A 13,780-nucleotide genomic window follows, 5' to 3' on the forward strand; every position below is an offset into this window, starting at 1 on the left:
CTTGTACACACACCCAGAGGCCATTTCTGCATGGCATGGGATGATTTGTTAATATTACAATATACTCTGGTGCAAACCAAATCTGGCCATTTTTAGTGTACAAGCTTGACTCTATACAAGCTTGACTCTTCATTCTGGAAAGATTCAAACAGTTCTAATCTTAAAACATCTCCTGCCCTCAAGTAAATATTTTTAAATATCTAGCTATGAATATCCAGTTGATATTCAACCATATTCTAATCTTCTACCAGATATTCAAGCTTCTCTGGTGAAAGATCAGAGAAGTAAAATTGAAATGGCAAAGTGTCAAACCCTGGTTGAGGGGCAAGCTTTTTCTCTCTCCTCTGCTGTAGCTTCTGTAGAACTTCAGGCTTTCTCAGAACTTTAGGCAGTGCATGCCCTAGAGGCCTGATACTAAGGGAGATACAGCAAAAAGGCTCTTGAAAGTGCAGCGGCTCTTTGATTTCTCTTCAAACTACTCAGACCAGCAAGAGGACCATGTGGAATTATAGCTGAGCGAAGCCCCACTTTCCCCATCTTCCTGTCCTGTTCTTGGTTCAGTGTGTTTCTAAACTTTCTTTGCAAAAGTACATTGATTCAGCGGTGCCGTTCCCACCCCTCTCCTGACATTAATGGGCACGGGTATTAACACGACACCTTTTAAGAATTCATTCCATGCCAAGCAACCTCTGAGTTGGCCTGGAAGTGCCATGATGCCTGACTTGTGCCTCTTCAGCACTTTGCATTCAGGCAACAAGAGTCCTGGTTTAGGATGGGAAGTGCTGTTGCTCTCCCCTTGCTGACTTGTTGGCGCTTTCTCTCCCACTGTCAGAGATTCTGCCCAGAAGCAGATGCAAAGAACATGCTGCAGTGTTTGAAACAGAACAAGAACAGTGAAATGATGGATCCCAAATGCAAACAAATGATTACCAAGCGCCAGATTACACAGAACACAGGTAATGGTGGGGTTTTTCTTGGAATTGGGTCTGGGGTCTGCACTTAAGGGCTGTAATCTTTATTACCTGAAATGTCTGACTACTGGACTACTGCAAATGTCCAGATGTCAAATGTCTGACATCTGGACTACTGCAATGTGCTCTACATGGAACTGCCTTTAAAATGTGCTCAGAAATTTCAGCTGGCCCAAAGAGCTGCAGCCAGACTGTTGACCGGGGCTAGATATAGGGAGTGAATGATTTCCTTTTAAAAACATTTCCAATGGCTACTGGTCTGTTTCCAGGATCAATTCAAAGTGCTTGTTATGACCTTATAAAACCCTTAGATCCAGGCTATTTGAAAGACCATATTCACTCATACGAACCTACCTGGGCCCTGAGATCTTTTGGGGGAGGCCCTTCACTCAGTCACACCACCCTCAGAGCATGTTTGCCGGGCACGCAAGATAGGACCTTCTTGGTAACTGTTCCCAGACATTGGAACTCTCTTCCTAGAGACAATAGACTGCCTCCTTCCTGGTTGCCCTTCTGCTGGCAGGTGAATACTTTTGTATTCCAACAGGCTTTTAGGAACTGACTTTTTTTAAAGATAAGGGATGGTGCTATGATATTTTCTAGTTGTTATTTATACAGGTAACTCACATCTTATACTTATTTTACTTACATGATTGTAGCTTTGTGGGCAGGTGGTAAATAAATAAATGGAGAGCAGAGGAAACCTACTCTCCATTTATTTATTTCCTCCCCGCACCTGTGCATAGCTGTGATCACAGGCTTATCCTGCTTTGGGAAGGCTGTGGGAGGGCTCTGGCAGCATCCCAAGTTCAGCCTGCCAGACTAGACTGTCTTGTTTGCTTCTTTGTGTGGCATAAATGTTATGTCTATTCAGGTCTGCTGTAGGTATAATCCCCTCCAAGGAAACTTTTCTTAAGTGTTAAAATAATTTCTCCTCTCCTTGCACAACCGTGCCTTCACCATTTAGCATTTCCTATTTGAAAACTGGTGGGATTTTTTTTTAATTTGTCTTATAAAAACATCTGATTTCAAGTTATTACCTATACTTGAAATGTAAGAGGAGATTCCCTAGCCCAATAGTAAAGTTCATACTGTGCATACAAAAAGTGTCAGGTTCAGCTCATCTCCAGTTAAAAGGATCTCTGAAAGAACTTGATATAACCCTGGATTTTTAAAAATTGCTGCCTAATGCAGAGATTTAGCTACGCTATAACTATGTATGTATGTTTTCAGGTGTGATTGTATGTTCCTCAGCTTTTGCTGAATAAAGGAAAAAGTTTTAAGAACACCCCTCCCCCCCCCGGGTAATTTTCCCATGGCATCGGGTTAACCACATCAGTCACCCACCCTTCGATAATTTCTACAGTCATTATGAGAACAGTGTGGAAGCAGCACCTGTATTGCTCTATTTATATGCAATACTGGGCAGAACAAAACAAAGTTGGAAAGCAGCATGGTTTGGATAGTTGCCTTTAAATTTTGATATCCCTAACCCTGTGTGCATCATCATTTGATAGCCACCGCAGAAGGCTTTCAAATCACCTCATCCATGACACTTGGCAATGATTTAGCATTGGCATGCCTTCCCTATCACAAGTAGGAGCTACAAATCGCAATCCATACCTAAATGTCACGTATTAATCAGAGATGGTAGTTTGTTGTGACCCTAACAAACCACAGTGTAAAGCTAAAGCTTGTTCTTAGCTTCCTTGTTCTTTTGCATCCTTTGAGCAGAACAAACAACATTGCTGATGTGGATTTGATGCTAAGCCAGGGTTTGTTGCTTGCACTAGGGGAGGAGGGAAGCAGGAGCAATCTCCATATTAATGGTCAACCGTGACCATGAGAGCTGGGAACTGGGTAAGCTGAATTCCACAGCTTGTTATTTTTTTCTATGCTCCCACAGGATTGTGGGCATCTGCCGAGCCTTCTGTGCATGCAGCTGGTTTCCCGAGAGCCAAGGCCTTGCAACTTGGCTACATTACGGGCAGCTCAGACAGAAAAAAACTCCATTGCTAGGCTGCTTAGTAAAAGTGACTCAGTTCTGCAGCTGGCGCCTCATTCCAGCAGCTGGTCTTCATCACTATTTTTGCTCCTTTCTTCCTTGGTAGATTACCGCCTGAATCCAGTGCTCAGGAAGGCCTGCAAAGCTGACATCCCCAAATTCTGCCAGAGCATTCTGACCAAGGCCAAGGATGATTCCGAGCTTGAAGGGCAGGTCATCTCCTGCTTGAAGCTGAAATACGCAGACCAGGTGACTAAGGGGCATGTGTTTCACAAAGACCTAGGGCCAGAAGGGCCTAAAGGGACTTGTTCTGCTATATGGTGTGTGCCAGTCAACAAGCATGTTTAGAATACAGGCAGGTCTCAGAAGCTTAGGCCCAGTTATACGGGTTCTCTGGGAATTTGTTCCAGTGATCTGATTTAGTCAACCTAAACTTAAAAGTTACGTTTATTTAACTTAAAATTTAAAAAGTGCGCTATGTAAATTTTACATGACGAATAAGTTTCTAAAGATTTTTTCCAGCAACCCAGGTATTTGAAATGAATGTTGATTAGGGCAGAAAAGTGAATAAAACCCACTTAATAAAACATTTTAAGATGGGACAATTTAAAACATACAGTTCCATACATGGTTTAATTTTTGTAAGTAATAGAGTGTTTAACAGTAATTTTATCAAGTCCTAAAATCTAACCACTTATATTTGGAAAAAGTTGTAACTACATTGAAATTGCACAATTCATTACGTTATTAGCTAATTTTATGTAACAATGCATTTTTGGAAATCCATCTGGTGTCACTGATCAGCCTAAGTGGTGTTAAAAGCAGCCTAAGTGGTGTAAAGCAGCCACTGAGAGTTGAGAAGGCTTCCTCTTAGACCTGCAGACAGAAAGCAGAGGTGATAATTGAGCTGCTGGTAGCCTTCCTCTGCTTATCTTATCTCTCTTTATCAGCTAAATAGCCCTGCTCTTTTCCCTCATGAATATATTGAGGGATATTAGGAGAGAGAATATGAACATAGGTAAACAATGGAGGAGGACTTCTCTCTGCCTTATCTCCCTGGAAGCATTCAGAATTCCCAGCTGTCAGAGGCTCACTTGCATGGGGCTTCTTCTGGTGTGGTGAATGTAACACATAATTACCCTCTATGATCAGATTGCTTTGGTTGCTGTATTCTTGCATCTTGATTTGAATTGCAGGCTTTGTCTTAAGTGCAGCCTCATCTGATGTTTTCCCAAATGAAGAATTCTCCCTATAGAAAAAAAATCCATATATTAAGCTGCCTTTTGCTGTCAAAGATTGACTTTAAGAGACTTTTAGTGCTAAAAAATGCACCAAAAATACATGATCGCTCAAGTTAGTTAAGATTAGTGGTTAATGGTTAGTAGTTAAGATTTGTGCTGAATGTTGCTTTAATGATTCTGTTTAAGCACAAGGGTTCCTCCATTATTGACTTGTTTCCACAGTGCTGGTGAACCCATATCTCAGCCCATCTCTAGCTCCTTCCCCTATGGAGAACCACTTCATATTTTAACTGCAGTAGAAACACGTTCATCATTAATGGGCCTAGGCTGCAGCAGAAATAAATGAAGGGAAGCTATGTGTCTCTAAACACTTAGATGTGCACAAGTGAGTTGTAATTAATTGGTTGTGGTTTCTGATACGTGTAGATTCCTGCTTGGGAACAGGCACCTCTTTTCCTTACACATTTACTTGGCAAATAGTGGTAAAGAAGGGTATCCAGGTTGGAATAGTTCCAGAGTGTTATGGTTTATCTGAGAAGCAGATACCGGTAGGTTGGACAACTCTGGCTAGGAGGCTGGACAGTTTCTCTTAACAAGGGCTGGTGCAATACATAATGCTGCAGTAGGCAGAATATAAAATCTCTCTCTCCCCGACCCCCAGCCCCCAGTCATAATACCCAAGGCCAACACTTATTTTGACACCAGGCAGAAAATCCTACAAGTGCTTCTTCCTCTCTCCCAGGCAGGAAATATACAATAATAAATTAAATCACTAGCAATTTTCTGCCCTTTCATTACTCTGAAAATCATTTGTCTAATGCCAGGGGATGCCTTTCTTTAACACTGGTAAAGTCTGGATTCAAGCAGGATTGATGTTCCAGTATGTGCACAGTCTATGCAACAGCACAGGTGAAGGTGTGGGAACCAGTAACTATACTTCATTCAGCTGGGTAGCAGGTCAGGCTCTGAGGAACATGTGAATGTTGGTTCTTCTCCAGTGGCATGACTGTTCTTGTTCTCACCCCTAAACAGCGTCTCTCTCCCGACTGTGAAGATCAGATTCGAGTGATTATCGAGGAATCCGCTCTTGATTACCGGTTAGATCCTCAGTTGCAGATGCACTGCTCAGAAGAGGTGGGAGCTTTCAAATTCAATCCTCCTTCACACTACTGTATATATATTGGCAAGTTCTCGTGAGCTCCTGGTAGTACAGTTTGAACTATGGTGTTCTTGACTGAATCCCCCAGTAGTTTAAAAGCACCTTGGGGTTGTCACCTTTTGTGGCATTTGCAATTTGCAGAGAGTAAATTTGCTCCAAGAGCTGCTTGTGGAGCAAAGTATTATGGGAATCCAGCTTGGGATCTTACACAAAAATGGTTTGTATTTCATGTGGAATCATCCTGTCCAGAGTTAAGTTCATAGATAAAGTTCCTCCCCTTGGTCCTTTTCATGCTATGAGGAATAGTGTGTTGGAGATTCCTTCTTTCTTCGTAACTGATATTTAAGTACCTCTTTGAGAACAAGTCTCCCTTGAATTTGGAAAGGAACAGAAAGCTTAAAAGCAGGAGTAGATGGCCCCTAATAGTATTGCCTTGCTGAGCAAAGACTATACTGTATGATAGAAGCATAGAATCCTGCTCTTGCAGGGTGGAGAGTAGGTGCTGCTTGTCACCTCTGCTCATTTCCAGAAATTGTTCCAGGCTCTGCCAGCTGGAATTTAGCTTAAGTCAGGGAATAGCTTCCAGCCTTGGCCTTAGGCAACATCCAAAATAGAGGACCTCTGGGCTTTCCTCAGTAATAAAGGGATAACATATACTGAATTGGAAAGTAAGGTTGTATTTGTTTCCCTTGCTAGATACCATGTTTTGGACCTTTTTGTCACATAAATTTGTTCTATTTCCCTCCTAAAGGAGACGTAATTTGTTGGCCTGTGGTATTATAAGCTAATGTATTTGATGTTTTGAAAGATTTCTAGCTTGTGTGCCGAGGAAGCAGCAGCCCAGGAGCAGACAGGACAAGTGGAAGAATGCCTGAAAGTGAATCTGCTAAAGATCAAAGCAGACATGTGCAAAAAGGTAAAGGACTAGGTGTGCCTCTGTGTAATGGCAAGGGGGAGAATGCTAGATTATGTACAGCTCAATCTGTTGGCATTCTCCTCACTTCGGAACTTATTCGGCGCTACAGCTTTGTTCTCTAGCTTGGATGTTCCAAGGATTCCTAGGGGTGGTTGTGATTTGCTTTCTCCTGTCACTGCTCCTCAGTCCACTTCAGTCAGCCAAGGGAAGGCATCCATTCCTTCCCCTTTGCATTTTTATATTGCCACACTTCACATCCCTTTCAAATTCTGACCTGGCAACAGTCTATAAATGCCTTCATAACTTTGAGTAGACTACTATAAATGTGCTCCATTTGAAAACAACTTCCACACTGCAAAATCTTATTTTATTTGAGAACTGCTCAGGGCTACAAAGCAGGGTTTAAGTATTCCAAGTATAATGAAGCAGCAGGAGGATGAGCAAGTTAAGATGAGATATGCAAATAATTATATTGAGGGTGCATTGCAATTTTCTGCCTTTCTAGGAGGTGCTCAACATGTTGAAGGAGAGTAAAGCTGATATCTTTGTGGACCCCGTCCTTCATACGGCCTGTGCCCTTGACATCAAGCACCACTGTGCTGCCATCCCACCAGGAAGAGGGCGACGTAAGTCTTGCAGCTTGCTAAGAAGCCCAGGAAGCATCCCAGCCACCAGTGGTGCTACTTCCACAGAGTCAATGGTTTTTAGTCTTCTGCTCCTACTGTTGGTATTGGACAAGTCTAGGCACAATTACACTCTAAACAACTTGCTTAGGATAGATTTGTACACTTCCTAGAGATGTGAAGGACTAGTGGATAGGATTCCCCCCAGTGGTAAAAATCAATATACTTGGGGGGGGGAGGACAGAGGAACTTTCATCATCATTGTTTAGATTAATGAGTAAAATCCTTTCTAAGCAATACGTATTTTCTAAAAATTTATATAAAATATGTTAAACACTGGGGTCACCAGTGTGGTGCCCACATGTACCCCTGATTTTGCCTGGTCCCCATCAAATCTCTGAGCCCCCCAGTGCGCCCCCCCCCCCGTGAAGTGGTGTGATGGTCGTTACATGTCTTGTCACCTTGAGAAACACATAATAGCAAAAGAGGGAGGGAAGATCAAGATCGTGATGATCTGAGAAAGGCCATGCCTTCAATCATTTGTAACACTCTTTCCTCTGTTCTGCAGAGATGTCCTGTCTGATGGAGGCCCTGGAGGACAAGCGTGTGAGGTTGCAGCCTGAGTGTAAGAAGCGCCTTAATGACCGGATTGAAATGTGGAGCTATGCTGCCAAGGTGAGCAAAGCTGCCCACTTTATTCCTCCAGGAAGACCTCTTCTGGGTACCTAGGGATTGTTGGGGATATGAGGGAATTGGAACAGATGGAAAGTACCAGCACGATGCATGTGTTGGTGCTGAAGGCCGTGAACACATGATCGAATGCTGCTACTGTAATGGCAATCCTTGATACAATATGCTAGATTGGTCTTGGAAGCGAGTCTGAGTTACCGGCATGGACAGCCTTAATATGCATGTCAAGCATGGCTCCTCACCACTTCTGTGCAATTTTAAATTCCATCTGTAGAAAGCCAACCTTGCCAGGGCAAGTGCAGAACAAAATGTAACAGTTGCTGTTACAGAGCAGGGCCCCATCTCTTGATATCTGAGCTCCTGGCCTCTGAAATGAGCCTAAAATGGGAAATGAGAGAGAGAGAGAGAGCGCAAATTGGAAGGCCCCAGCACAGGGCAGCTGTGGGAGGGCGATACCACTCTGCTGTTGGATAGACATGTAGCACCCTACTGGGGGATCCCCACTCCTCCTCTCCAGACACCTTGCTGCACATACCCTGGCTTGTGTTTGCATACACTGCTGAGGAGAGATTGGTTACAGAAAGAACATCCTGAATCTCAAGGGAAAAGCAAGCAGTTGAAAGGATATAAGGAGCATAGGACTCCTCTTGCTATTTCACAGCTGTTGATCCTTTTGTGTTCAATATCTTGTGAGGGAGGGATAGGACCAGATGCTTAAAAAAAACATGGAATTTATAAAGCTACCCCATTACACAAAATCCTTGATTGATGCCCAAAACAAGCACAATTAAAGTACAATATAAAGTGATAAACTAACTCAAAACACTGTTTTTAAAGCCAATAAGACTGGTCCTTAAAGCAAGTTATTTCAAAGGTCTAGGTCAGGCATCCCCAAACTGCAGCCCTCCAGATGTTTTGGCCTACAACTCAAATGATCCCTAGCTAACAGGACCAGTGGTCAGGGATGATGGGAATTGTAGTCCAAAACATCTGGAGGGCCGAAGTTTGGGGATGCCTGGTCTAGGTGAATAGAAAGGTCTTCACCTGGCTCTGAAAAGATCACAAAGCTGGTGCCAGGTAATCTTCTTTGGGACTTGTCTTTCCTCACCCAGGTGCCACTACTGAGAATGCCATCTCCCTGCCCTACTTTGTTCGTTTGTTTATTTTTATTTGAAAGAATTTACAAGCTGCTTAATATATAGTTTAAATTTCTTAAGCCTGTGAAGAAGAAAAGAAGGTTCAGGTAAGCACCTATGAGAGAAGGAGCTGGCAGAACATCAGCATAACATGGACAAACAGCCTAGCCCAGTTTATGGTCCTGCAACCCTATTCTGGTCTATACAGGGTTGTACCAAACTGGGTGGTTTTAGAGAAGATTTGTTTGAAGCACTGACCCCTAAATTTCATCTGTACATTGTAGATATCTGTTACGATTGGTTTGGGAGCTGACTCTTCTTCCTCCTTGCCTGCCAGGTTGCCCCAGCGGAAGGCTTTTCTGATCTTGCCATGCAAGTGATGACCTCTCCATCCAAGAACTACATCCTCTCAGTGATCAGTGTGGGCATCTGCATCCTGTTCCTGATTGGCCTGATGTGTGGGCGTATCACGAAGCGAGTGACACGAGAGCTGAAGGACAGGTAGAGCCTGCCTTGGTAGTCAAAGGGAAGAAGGAAGGAAAGAAGGCCTGCCCGCCTGCCCAGTTTGTACAGCCCTCCTCTGTATAGTCTCCCCTCCCACCTCTCCGGAGAGTACAAACAGATTAGAACAGCAGCCCGTGCCAGCTGAGTGTCCCATCTCGTCCATGGCTTCTCCATCCTCGGAACGAGTTGGCACGTGCAGCCTTGGCGGTCCAGCCAGCAGCTTCGTTACCCTGTCGTTAGCGACTGTTGTTTGCCTGCCTGTAGACAAGTTTTTTCTCTTTCTCTTTCTCTCTTTCTCATGCTGTCGGAACTGCCTTCACTCCCCAGACAGACTGACAACCTGCAGCTCAAGAGGTTTTTAAAGAAAATTTTTAAAAATCTGTTCCAGGCATAGTGTTGGACAGTAGGTCTTGGTGTGGAAGTGTTTGTGCTCCTTGGCTTAGGCAGGAGGACCGAGGGGAAAGGACATCACCCACCATTCACAGCTGGCCTTGCTTTGGACATCTGGCTCACCCTGGAACAAGCATCTCCAGCACATAATCAGTCAGCAAGAGTTGCCTCCAGAGGCCCGTCATCATCTCTACTGTTTTTGTGCTTTTGTTACTGTATTCTGTTGTACTTCTTTTTCTTTTTTCTTTTTGTGGCTTGTTTCTCCGTTTTTGCCAAAAGGCAATGCCTTCCATACTTCTCCGCCCCTACTCCAATCTTTGGGGTTAATAAAATATTGACCAGATTAAAGAAACTTCAGTGGTCTTACAGGCACCCCCTGCAAAACCATACTGTATCTCAAGGGAAGCCTTAGGACAAGCTACAGTGGAGCTGTGGTCTTGGGTAGTAAGGCGGTGGTTTTGGGAAAAAACGAGGATTTGGGTCCTCCCCAAAGGGGTTGGGCTCATAGGGTTCTTATTTACAAGTTACTGAAGTTTCCTCTCTGAACTGTCAGGGAGGGTGTAGGGCTTTTCTGCTGTCAAGAATCCGTCTAAAGAGATCATCAGCCATTTGGGAAGTAGGGAAGCGGCAGGGCTCCCTACACTAAGCAAGGATGGTGGAGGGGAGGGGAGGGGGGGGATAGCTTTCTGAGAGTTGGGTGGGAGAGGTATCTTTGCTGAAGTGATGCTTTTAGTAACACTACCACCATCACCCTGTTTGCAATGAGCAGGAATGTGCTCCTTGTCGGTTGGTTGGAGGGCACAGGGAGGAACTTGAAGAAGAGGAAATACGCACGTGCAGGCTCCTTCTTGTGTATAGTAGGATATCTATCAGGCTGTTAGACATGGTTGCCTGTATGCTCTTGAGGGCTAAATCATGAGTCTGCCCGACACAAGGCTTGAGTGCAACATCATCTTCCCCTCCCCGCCCCTTTTCCTGCTTTGCTTCAACTGCTCATTCAAATGTCAACTTCTCAGCGTTCTGCATTAACGTCACAAAAGCGAGGGGCTTTTGGCAATGGGACCAGCTGATCTTAATGATGATGTGGACAGACTCAGCCATACCACTACTGTGAATATTTTCTGCTGCTCTTGAAGTGTTGGTAAAAGGCACAAAATTTTTTAGCTTTAGGAAACCTTTATTTTTCATCCTACTGGAAAGCAAGTCGTGCAAAGTGTGGCTTTGTATTCCTGAGGATGGCAAACTGGAAAACCTTGTGCAAGAATCTCGCCCCACCCCACCCCTGAGGCCCACTGACTTTTTTCAGGCCTTCAGAATTAAGGAGAGATGATTAGGGAAATCAGAGATCAGTGGGCGAGCCTGTGTGTACTGAAGGTTTTTTTGGACTGTGGCCACTAGATTGGATTTCCTTCCCCTGCTGAATTACTGAATCTATGAATGGTGACATTGGAAAGGGGTGTGTGCCATAGTTCCCCAACTAGTGCATGCTCAGTGCATTCCAAAGCCTCTATTCCCTCCCCCCTCCCTTTCACCCACCCCTGGATGACCTTCAGTATTGTGTTTTAACCCTGTGTTTTAACCCTGAAGCAAGGCATAGAATCCGCCTTGACTCTGAAATGGGGTGGTGATGGTGGAGGATGCTCCCAGTGCAACTCAAGTCACCTGCAAGAGAGGCAGCCGGCAGATTAATTGCAGTGTGCTTAGAGCTGCCATTCATACTGTAGGGGGCAAGGAATAGCCATGGTCATATCATCTTCCAAATTCTACACAACGTTGGGAAGAAACTGGTACTTGCATATGGTGACCCTGCACCAAATGCTGTGAAAGGAGAGGAGGCCCTCACCATCCTGGCTAGCACATGCATTCAGATAAGGTGCACAACGTATTATTCTTACATTGCTTCCCTTCAGCCAACTACAATTGCCTTCCCTTGATCCTAGTGGGAGTGCCCCATTGGTTAATGAAAGAAAAATGCTCTCCTGAGTAAATTCCCATAATCGGCAGCAGTGGTTTTTGCAGGCATATAGTGATGCTGCCGAAGAGGAGCTTGTGTGAGATGTACGTAAGGGGACTAGTTGCCTGGGAAGAGACAGAATGCCGAAGCCATTACAGCCAGTCAGTCACTCTATTCTCGGTGACCTTGAGTGAGCCATTGTTTTAAAAAGAGACGAGAAGCAGCCTCTTGAGTTCCAAGCACTGCAGGTCTGTCTCAGCATTACTTAAGCCTCCATGCAGTCTCCTCAGACCCTGTCAGTTTCAGTCTGACAGCTAAGTATTCCTGCTTGACGCTTATTTGAGGAACGGCTGTTTACAAAAACGATCCTTCATCTAAAGTGGCATTGTATTGCAAGTGTTGTGCTTGCCACTCCCTCCTCAGAATACGTGCCACTGCTTTGAGGAAGATGGAAGGGGCTGTGCTGCAGTTTGAATGTTTGAAAAGTACTTAGGAATTGGGGGCTTGTTTTTCTGCTGCTTCCCTGTAAGGTTCCCTGTTTGAACTTGTAGTACTTGCTGTCTTCACCACTGTGGCCTCGACTGTCTTGCAACATGAGCTCCACTGTGCTGCTGCTGCTGCTGCTTCTCCTTCCTTGTGTCTCATCTAAAGCTGTGCTGATGCTGCTCTCTTGGCTCTCATCTCAAGGAAGGTCCCCTGGTTTGATCCATTGGAGATGGAAGTAGGCAGGACTGCTCTGTGCATAACAGGAATAGAGTTCCTGCAGAAAAGCCCTGGTGGAGCCTAAGGAGCAGGGTTTTCTTGGCTCTTCGTGGTGGCTCTTAGATGTAGACTGGGCTATTCTCTTGTCCCAAAGTAAGCTAAGGAACTTGTTGAATTGGAAAACTGAAGGATCACACATCCTGTTCCGCTTCATAGTTTGTACAACTGGATTGATAGGTTACACACTCTTCCTACATACACACTGCGGGTGCATCCAGAGCATTAATACTAACAAACTGGAAGAGTGCTGGGTGGGGGGAATTGTCTTTAGGAAGTGGTGCCATCCAGCATGTGGTACCAGCACTGTCCTGGCCCCCCGGCTTGTCCTGAGTCCTATTCTCATATTGCTAGTCCTTCTGGACAGCTGTGACCAGCATGATAATTGGTACCATTTCTGTGTAGATTCTGAGCATCAGGTGCGCTGCTTCTCCATCCGACACTTGCAGACTCCTCCATCCAGAGGCTCCCTACTTGGCACAAAGAGAATCAAATGGCTTATCTCAAGGTTCTTGGAAATGCATCAGAGGCAGGCTGCAATTTCCCTTCAGGTATGCTTTGGAACTCAATATAAGTGGTGTTTGATTGAAGAATAGGCGCGTTTTGTGTTTGAGAGAAGCAAAACGCAGGCGCACAGAACAACTCAGGGTGGCATAAAAGGGTTCGTACTCAGTGTCCCTCCTGCAGCTTGCAAAACCACCCATTGGAGAGACAGTAAATTGGTAGATGATACAGCTAATGTTGGCTGGCCCGTAGTCCTTTTAAAAATGTAACATTAACAAATGTGGGTTTTTTTGTAAATTGTTTTTCCTTTCTATGTACAAAATCTTGGCCGTTCTTTCTTTTTACATGTTCATGCTGTGTAATTTTGAATTGTTAACGGAGATTCTGAACATAATGTGCATTTTTTTCTGTACAGATGAAATGGGAGAATTTAATAAAAAAGAGTCTGCAGGTTTTTACTTGTTTTGCTTGTGTCTCCATCAACTGTGAATAAAAAGGGAATCTCCCTCCCCAAGTCATGCCAGACAAACTGTATCTCCTTTTCTTTTTAATCCAGAAAAACTTTTGACAAAAACTCCTGTGATAGCTTTGTTGACAAGATGGTAAAATGTGGGCTGGATTATAATTATTGTTGAATGGATCCACAGCTGGTTGAGCAACCATATCCAACGGGTGTTCATTGATGGCTCTGTCTACCAAGAAAGAGGTCTCAAGTGTCAGGGCTGTGTTCCTGGGCTATTAAGTACCTTTATAAATGACATAAAGAAGGCTGATCGCCGAAGAATTGATGCTTTTGAATTATGGTGCTGGAGGAGACTCTTGAGAGTCCCATGGACTGCAAGAAGATCAAACCTATCCATTCTTAAGGAAATCAGCCCTGAGTGCTCCCTGGAAGGACAGATCGTGAAGCTGAGGCTCCAATACTTTG

The 13,780-nt window shown here is 44.3% G+C and overlaps 1 protein-coding gene across 2 annotated transcripts in view; it reads left to right on the plus strand.

The window, feature by feature from the left end:
• Positions 1-13,306, plus strand: part of GLG1 (golgi glycoprotein 1) — a 62,348-nt gene extending 49,042 nt beyond the window's left edge. Inside the window, exons 20-27 of one of the 2 annotated variants that reach the window (XM_035117233.2) lie at positions 833-956; positions 3,083-3,225; positions 5,250-5,351; positions 6,185-6,292; positions 6,798-6,918; positions 7,484-7,590; positions 9,079-9,242; positions 9,573-13,306. In XM_035117233.2, the coding sequence (XP_034973124.1) occupies positions 833-956; positions 3,083-3,225; positions 5,250-5,351; positions 6,185-6,292; positions 6,798-6,918; positions 7,484-7,590; positions 9,079-9,242; positions 9,573-9,639 (936 nt within the window). In that variant the 3' untranslated portion in view covers positions 9,640-13,306. The remainder of the gene's footprint in view (positions 1-832; positions 957-3,082; positions 3,226-5,249; positions 5,352-6,184; positions 6,293-6,797; positions 6,919-7,483; positions 7,591-9,078; positions 9,243-9,572) is intronic. The other variant, XM_035117234.2, reaches the window with a different exon arrangement.
• The last annotated feature ends 474 nt before the right edge of the window (positions 13,307-13,780 follow it).

The sequence above is a fragment of the Zootoca vivipara genome, chromosome 6 (genome assembly GCF_963506605.1).
Source record: "Zootoca vivipara chromosome 6, rZooViv1.1, whole genome shotgun sequence".
Taxonomy (NCBI): Eukaryota; Metazoa; Chordata; class Lepidosauria; order Squamata; family Lacertidae; genus Zootoca; species Zootoca vivipara.